We start from the raw sequence: 8,752 nt of genomic DNA, 5'->3' as shown, positions 1-8,752 counted from the left end.
CAGCACATCGAGTGCGTGGTGTGCGGGGACAAGTCGAGCGGCAAGCACTACGGCCAGTTCACGTGCGAAGGCTGCAAGAGCTTCTTCAAGCGCAGCGTGCGGAGGAACCTGAGCTACACGTGCCGCGCCAACCGGAACTGTCCCATCGACCAGCACCACCGCAACCAGTGCCAGTACTGCCGCCTCAAAAAGTGCCTCAAAGTGGGCATGAGACGGGAAGGTATTGGCCTCTCATTTCTCCTCCCCTCGCCCGGGGTCCCGGGGCCCTGGGTGCGTTTGGCTAGCCTGCTCTGGGTAAGGACACAGACGCCCCAAGCTCTTCTCTTCGTATTGCAGCTGAAAGGGGTTTTTATACTAGAAGCAAGTTCTGCAGTGGAACCCAGACCCCCCCAAATCCGCATGCTTTGGCCGACTGATTTCCTCAACTCTCTTCGGGCTGTTTTCATTTCCTTTGCATTGATGGCCAGTTCATTCGAGTTCGCCTTTTTGCAAGGGATGGGGAGGTGGTGGTGGTGGTGATGATGGTGGTTGTTTTAAAGCCTGGTTTACTTCTCTTTCCTCTCCGTTTCTCTCTCTCTCTCCTTGTTTTCCCTGCATGTTCAACATATGTCCCTCCTCCCCACCCCTCTCCCCACCACCACCCTACTCAAAAAAAAAAATCAACCTGAGATTGTACTTTTTGTACAGGAGGTTCAAATTACAAATGGCAATTTTATGCACTTCGCCGTATTAACGCTGCCGCCCGGGCAGCGCTCATGTGACCCTCCGTGGATTAACATTCGGCTAAAAAAAAATACCTCTGTTTTCTTTTTTCCTTTCACTTTTGAAAGGAGGAGAGCGCGATAGGGAGTAGGAGCAGGGTGGGCGAGGGGCCTGGGGCGGCTGCTTTCGCTCTGCGCGAGTTGGGTCTTTGTGATATGAAATTCGCCGAGCGCCGCGAGCCCTGCTCGGCCAATGGCGCGCTCGGCGCCGGGCGCGGGCTCCGGGTTGCGGCGAGCGAACGCCCGGGTTTCTTTGTGTTTCTGCGAGAGCGACTCTCCCCGTCCGGCGTCAGATAACCGCTCGTGCCCGAGCCTGGCCGGCCCTCCCCGACCCTCCCGGGCGGCGCCGCCGCCGGCCGCCTGCTCCCCGCCTCTCGCCCGGCTTCCTCTCGCCTCGGCCGGCCTGTCTCTCCGCCCTCTCTCTTCCTGCGAGCACACCGAGTCGGCTGCCGCCAGACCTTGGCTCTCGGCTCGCCTCTCGCCAGGGGTGGCCCGCGGGGCCGGGGCTGCGGGCTTGGGGGTGTGGGGTATGGAGAACGGTGCTGGGGTGGCCAAAGGCCGTCCGGGGTGAAGCTCCTCGGTGTCTTTTGCAAAAGCGTCTCCCCCTCCCCCCAGCCTCGGCCCCCCCCCACCCCCACCCGCGCTCCTTCTCCTCCAATCAATAAAAATATCAGCCGTTCAGCAGTAAAAGAAGAAAGATGCCCCCCACAATGCTCCATCCCTCCCAACGTGCCGGGGACCCCGAGGCAAAGTGGTCCATGCTGGGTGCGTGGCCTCCCGGCCTGGAACGGGCCTCTGAAGCCAGTGGGCCGCCCTGATTGCCGGAGCTGGCCTGGGTGGTGGTCGGAGGAGAGGGCGGCCGGGCTCCCGGAGCCCCTCGGGTCGGTGGCCCTGGCTCGCGGGTGAGAGAGGGGCAGGCCTGCCGGTTCCTGCGCCGCGCGGAGTCGGGTCGGGGGTTTTGGGGGGTGAGGGGGGCGGGCTTGGGGCTGACCCTGCCGAGGGAGCAGGGGAGACGAGGCTGGGCATTAACGGCAGAGTGTCTCCTTTCCTCCCCGCAGCCGTGCAGAGGGGCAGGATGCCGCCCACCCAGCCGAGCCACGGGCAGTTCGCGCTGACCAACGGGGACCCCCTCAACTGCCACTCCTACCTGTCCGGATATATTTCCCTGCGGCGCCGCGCGGACCCCTCCCCCACGTCGCGCTTCGGCAGCCAGTGCATGCAGCCCAACAATATCATGGGCATCGAGAACATTTGCGAACTGGCCGCGCGGATGCTCTTCAGCGCCGTCGAGTGGGCCCGGAACATCCCCTTCTTCCCTGACCTGCAGATCACCGACCAGGTGGCCCTGCTCCGCCTCACCTGGAGCGAGCTGTTCGTTCTGAACGCGGCCCAGTGCTCCATGCCCCTCCACGTCGCCCCGCTCCTGGCCGCCGCCGGCCTCCACGCCTCGCCCATGTCCGCCGACCGGGTGGTCGCCTTTATGGACCACATACGGATCTTCCAAGAGCAAGTGGAGAAGCTAAAAGCGCTGCACGTCGACTCCGCCGAGTACAGCTGCCTCAAGGCCATAGTCCTGTTCACCTCAGGTAGGAAGGAACCCTGCTCTCTCGTGCCTGGGGGCTCCTAGCTGAGAGTTAGGGCCTAAAACTCTTGGGAGCCCCCAGAGCCACACTGTCGAGGGAAACTTGGAATGGGAACTCTGCCTAGCGGTGGGGCTCCGGCAGGCTTGTTCTGGGGAGAGGAGAGGAAGGCTGGGCCACGGGAAGGATGCTTCAGACTTGACTATCTCAAAATGGGCCATGGGGAAGCCTCGCAGGCCTGTTGCCCTTCCGCCAGACCAGGATGCACGCTCCTGTTCCCTCCCTCACCTCAGGCACTCTGGGCCAGCTGAGCGGGAATCTCCTCTACCCCCATGGCTCTCCTGTCACCCGGGCTGAGCCTCCGGGAGATGCCTGTAGGCGCTGGAACAGTCCTGGTATCAGCCCCTCAGGGGAAGGTTTGCCCCTGGCGGGAGGGGGAAAAGTTTGCCTGCTAACTCAGTGCAAGTTGGAGCTCCAGGCCCGGCCAACCTGAGGGCAGCAATTTTCAAAAGCATATTTTTTCTTAAAACAATGCAGACTGTCCAGAGAGGGGAAAGAGCTGTCAGGAAGGGGCAGGAGGAAGAAAGGGGCCATCATCGCTCTTCAGAATGTCTGCAGGGGGTTCAAGACTCAGGTCTGTCGTTTCCCCCGCCCAGGCAAACACTTAAGGCAATTTTTAAACACCCCAAAGTGTGTGCCAACTTGGGCTGGATATGAGTGTTGCCAGAGATATAAAACCATCACTGACTGCATTATGAAATCTAATTAGTTTGCAGGTAGTTTAACCTGTGTGAGTAATAGATCTAATGTTAATTAACTCTGGAGGTCAAATGATCATGGAAGGTGTCTGGCTTACCACTTTGGGCCACACCTGAGCCTTTTGGCTGGCCCCCCAGGCTGAGTTCAGCAGAGCCCAGGTGGGTGGAAATCACCCCTTCCACATGCTTGTTCCGAGTTGTCAGCTGACCCCCTTTGTCACGGTTCAGAGAGGAAGGGGGCTCCCCGTTCAAGATAACAAAATTTGGACCTGGGTAGGGCTTGGAACCTAGTCACCCACTGCAGGTTTTGCAGCTTGCAGTCAGGACACCAGGAGAGCTGAGGAGTTCCTGTAGCAGACAAAAAGATCCACAGTCTCTTCCTTATTGTTCCAAGGAAATCTGGGGACCCAAGTCTTGAGCTGAGTCTGTCTGTCGTAGGTTCTGAGTCCTTAACCCACTTTCTTTTATATATTACCTCTTTTTGCATAAAGTGCATCCCCTCCACCGTCACCCCCAAATTCTGTCTTTGAAAGTCCTTAGGTAATCAATTAAAGGGCAGTGTCTGGGCAAGGAAGGGCTGTATGCAGAGGCTTGGATCTGGATTATTTTTCTCGGGGGACCTGTCACAACTAGAACGGTTGCCTGATGCAAATGTACAGACAGGATCGTCCCCTAACCCAGAGTCACCTTCAACCCTTCCTGCAACCCAACACCCAGCCCATGTTCCCAGACCATCCAGGCGGTGGTTCCTTTCTTGGGCTCATTGTTAGCTCTTAGACTTACCTTAGTCTTCCAGGGAAAGAAATGGCTGATACTCTTGTAACAGTTTAATTTATTAGTGTTTGTAAAATGTAGAGGCCTGTGTGGAGAATGCAGATCGCCTCACAAAGAGATAAAGGTCCCTGTTATCTGATTCTGAGAGAGACAGTGCACTTGCGGAGAGGAGTCCAATGCAAACAGATCTTTTAATTTCTGATCACAGACACCTATGCATTCTGTAGATATGCAGAGCCCTAGATCCACACATGAGGAGGTTGTATGTGTGTTCTGGTTCTTGGGGTGGACTCAGTGGTGGCTTTTTTTGAATATCTGCTTTAAGGATTGACAATATGCATGTGTTAGCCCTAGTCTTGCCTGAGGAGCCCCCAAAGGTCAGGTCACAACCTGCACCGCCTTCACTGAGAAGCCTCTCATTTCAAAGGCACTTATTGTATTTTCGCATATCTGAAAAAGAAACGTGTTTTCCTGAAGATAACAGGGAGGGGGTTTCTTCTTCTCGGAGGGACCTGGGTTTACCAAAAAAAAAAAAAAATCAGGGGGGTGGGTAGGAGAAAAAGGGAGAGAGAAGAAAAGGAGGGAAAAGAAACAGCTCAAATGAACAGAGAGATCACAGTTTGCATGGCTGCCCTTCAATAGGCTAAACTGACAAGATCAGTTTTAAAGGGCCACTTAAATCAGTTTCAAAGACTGGAGAAAAATGAGTCGCCCTCTTTGGGGAGAATCTGAGGCTGGGTCGTGGGCGCCATTACCCGGGGCTGGGCCAGGTTGTTGCCCCCCCCCCCCACTATATAATTATAAGCCAAACTATTATTTACAGAGGAGGAGGGGCGGAGCACTGGTAGTTTTGGTTTCATCTGTTTGTCAGTCTGTTTACTGACCTGAGCTGGATTCACCCGGTGCACTTTGCTTGGGCCTCCCGATCACCAAGCCTGAGGAGTGGGACATAGAAAGCCTGCAGTACACTGAATTGTGTTCTGTTTTAAAGCTAATATCCCAAGACCGTCTCACACAGTTCCCCCCTCCCCAGCCCCCAAGTTTTCAGTCCGTAGGCATTTGCTCCAGCTCTGGTTGGGGCAGTTTGACAGAGCACTGTACACACACTTCATGTGACCCATTTCAAACCTCTTAATCTGATGACTGAATTCTTCGTCGTCTTCTTCTTTTTTTTTTTTTTTTAAACTTTCTTCCAGATGCCTGTGGTCTCTCTGATGTAGCCCATGTGGAAAGCTTGCAGGAAAAGTCCCAGTGTGCTTTGGAAGAATACGTTAGGAGCCAGTACCCCAACCAACCAACACGATTTGGAAAGCTTTTGCTTCGCCTCCCTTCCCTCCGCACGGTCTCCTCCTCAGTCATAGAGCAATTGTTTTTCGTCCGTTTGGTAGGTAAAACCCCCATCGAAACCCTCATCCGGGATATGTTACTGTCTGGCAGCAGTTTTAACTGGCCGTATATGGCAATTCAATAAATAAATCAATCAAAATAAGAAGGGGGAGTAAAACAGAGAAAGAAAAGGCAAAAGACTGGTTTGTTTGCTTAAATTCCTTCTGTTAAGAAAGGATATAAAAGGATGTTACAAGTTTGCTAAAAGAAGAGAGGGGAAGAATTTAATGGACTGTGAATTTCCAAAAAAAAAAAAAGACTGTCGAATGAACTTTTACAGAATGCATTAAAAAAAAAAAAACTCCTGTGTCGGTCAGAACAACTTGCTACTTATCATTTTTGTATAAAAAGGAAATTAGTCTTTTTTCTTTTTTTGGGTAAATTTTGGAAAAATATTGCTAAAAGTGCATTTAAGGAGATTGGGAGAAAATTAGCAGAATGGAGAAAGTAAGTCTTTTTTTTTTTTTTCCCAAATTATTAATTGTCCTGTGTCTATGTACCTCTAGCTGTTCTTTTTTGTACTTTTCTGGTTCCAAACCAGTTTATTCTGTGGTTCTATAATAAGTTTTGATATAATCTTGGCTTCTTAAAAACTGTGTATCCTTAAAATATATGTTCTGCAAGAATTAAAACTGAGTCCATGAAAATATCATAGGAAGACATAAAACTTTAAAAGGCAACTCAAAGATGATGGAAACGCACTTACAAGTGGTGACCAAAAATTTTAGATGAAGTTGAGCACTCTAATTTGAGAACTGGAGGAACCACATACAACACTAAAAAACTTCCCCTACCCTGACCCACCCCCGCTCCCCAAAAGACACCATGACAAACCTAGCTTTTTAAAAATATTTTAAGAAAGAGAATGAACTGTGGAATTTATTGGCAGCCAAGGAATGTGTCCAAGACACATGCTGAGGTTTTGAATAAAAAGTGAACTTTTGTAATTTGAATTGGGTCCCGCTTAGTTCTTGAATTGTTATGAAAATCCTATATCTGTTTGTATATTTGCAAACCCTTTGTATTATAATTGTTGATATTTTCCCTTTTTAAAAAATACCATTGAAATCAGCATGACAAAATAACACTGTTGGCACTTATAGGTAACGTGATTGATTCAGTATCTTAGAGTTTACAGTTTGTGTTTTTAAAAAAAAAACTGAAGGTTTTTTTTTTTTTAAGTGCAACATTTCTGTATACTGTAAAAGTTATAATAACTGAACTGTTTGGTCGAGTCTTTGTGTGTTATATTCCAAGGAAATTGAAAGTATTCAGAAATTAAAATATTATTTGATATCTGAAACCTGTTTGGCTGTCCCCACTGTCTTTCCATCGAGAAGCCCCTGTGAGCTAGCTCTCTCTGAGCTGGGCCAGGGGCTCGCTCTATTTGTTCACTTCCCTCAGCCAGTTTGTTCAAAGGTAGACTAGTGTATTTGCCTGTTTAATTTGGGTGTGATGGGGTGGGGGAGCTGAAGTTAATGGTTTATCTATGGTTTAGGAAGTGCCATACTGATATAGTAAACCACCCCTATTCACCTAATCCTTCTTTTAATTAAAAATGGATTTTCCAGGAAAAAAAAAAAAAGGCCCTTATATTTGTCACACTTAAGTGCCTGCTTAGGGAAGGTATTGTGAAAAGTATTAGAAATCTGGAGATCAGTATCTATTTTATGATCAGGAAAAAATACTGTTTTGTACATTTCTGACAGTTACGCAGAGGGCGGTTCAAGCAAGCTAATCCAGCCTTGTCAATAGAAGGCAGTTGTTTGCAATGAGTTTTTCCTTAAGTAGGCGTGATTTTTAAAAATATTCTGTGGTTCTCATCTAGGGTGGTTGTTGAGAGGATTTCAAAATCAGTGATGTAGCTTAGAGTGGCTGAAGGGTTTATTTTTAATGTATATATGATAACTTGCAGTTGGCCTGCCTTCCCCTCCCCCCTGTACGTTCCTTCTGTGAGAGCATGACCACAGGTCAAGGGAATCTTTTCCATTGGAGTTCTGCACATAAAAACACAGCGACATTCTGACATTTCAGATTGTATAGATACAATCTGTACTACTCTTGGGATCCTTTGTCCTTAAAAGCCAAATTAAGAAAAAGAAGAGGAAGAAAGAAGGAAACTTTATAGGGTGTGTGGATTTGGAAGTATTAACTATTTTGTTTTGGAGGTTTGTTTGTTTGTTTGTTTGTTCCTTTTCCCTCTCTCTTGTCCTGGTTTGAAGGAAGCTCAGTGTGTGGGAGCTTGCAATTTTTGTTCTTACTGAGGCTTTGCAGTACCCACACCACCATCATACATCACTGTGTTGTGGTTTGATTTTAAAAGGGGGTGGTGGGTAAGGGGATGTGAAAGAAAAGGGATCATTTTGTAAAGTGTATTAAACTTTGATACTCAGTTCCAGTCAATACATGTAGACCAGAAAAATCTGTCTGATTTGTGCATCTGAGCGGAGTTCTCCATCTGACCCTCAGCTTCTTTCTGTAGATATATACATACATAAATCTAAGTATGTTCTTATGACAGAACATTGCTGACCTCTAGATTGAGGTTCGTAGGTTGTTGTTTATTTTCTCCTCTTGCAAGTGCTATCCATGTGAGTGTGTGAAGTTTTCTCTAATAAGTAAAACACAGGCCCTTTGCCTTGTTTGTTTTGTTAGTTTATTGTAAACAGCCATTTGTTGTAAATTATTATTGGCATTAAATTATAATTTATGATTTTCAAAGCAAAAGACAGTCCCTGTTTTATTCTGCTTTAAGCATGTGTTCTAGACGTTGGAAATCTCTCTCTCTCACTCTCTAAGTTTCAGCAATGTAGCTTGGGATCTGCGAGGCAGAAAAACAGGACCCAAAATTTTTCAAACGGTTAAAACAAAACCCCTTGTATATGTTTAGAGTGGCCGGAGGAGGATCTGTTTAGAGTCTTGAGTTTGGTTTAAGTTTATAGCATTTAAAGAAAGTTTTTCTTTTCACGCTGAGTTAGAACAAAAGATCTTTGCTGCGACTGAATTGGACAAAAGACGAGGGCTGGGACCCAGCGAGTGCGTTCTGTGTGAAATTGACGAGATCTTTTTTAAAAAGCTGCTAAACATGGCGACTCTTTCCCTTTAAGTGTCTCTTTTTCCTTGCCTTTTTTTCCCCTTACCACCCCCCCTCCCCATCTGATCTGAGCTCGCTTTATTTCTTTTCCCAACCCCGCTGCCCCTCCTCCTGTTGGTGCTCGGGGGTGGGGGGTGTGTGAGAGAACCCAGTTAGACGCGAAATGCAACAATGGTCCGAGGAGAGAGAGAGAGAGAAAGGGGCGACCGCTGCTTCTCGCCACTTTCAAACAAACCCGGGGGCAGACCGAGCTGGGGAGGGGAGTGGTGACGGTGGTGGAGGGGGGTGGGTTGCGGAATCCTAGCCCGTGCGCTCGGCTCGCGGTCGCCCGGCCTCGGCCCTTCAGCAGCGAGTTCTCGCCAGGGGCCGGGGCTCAAAGTTCGCAGGCTGCGCCCGGGG

At 49.1% G+C, this 8,752-nt stretch overlaps 1 protein-coding gene across 1 annotated transcript in view; it reads left to right on the top strand.

The window, feature by feature from the left end:
* The window catches only part of NR2F2 (nuclear receptor subfamily 2, group F, member 2), a 13,386-nt gene extending 6,824 nt beyond the window's left edge, over positions 1-6,562 (top strand). Inside the window, exons 2-3 of the mRNA XM_010845887.1 lie at positions 1,820-2,347; positions 5,070-6,562. Coding sequence (XP_010844189.1) covers positions 1,820-2,347; positions 5,070-5,344 — 803 coding nt within the window. The 3' untranslated portion in view covers positions 5,345-6,562. The remainder of the gene's footprint in view (positions 1-1,819; positions 2,348-5,069) is intronic.
* The last annotated feature ends 2,190 nt before the right edge of the window (positions 6,563-8,752 follow it).

This window comes from Bison bison, unplaced genomic scaffold, assembly GCF_000754665.1.
Source record: "Bison bison bison isolate TAMUID 2011002044 unplaced genomic scaffold, Bison_UMD1.0 scf7180017864227, whole genome shotgun sequence".
Classification (NCBI taxonomy): domain Eukaryota; kingdom Metazoa; phylum Chordata; class Mammalia; order Artiodactyla; family Bovidae; genus Bison; species Bison bison.
The sequence above is the reverse complement of the archived record's forward strand: the minus strand, read 5'-3'. Positions and strand labels throughout refer to the sequence as shown.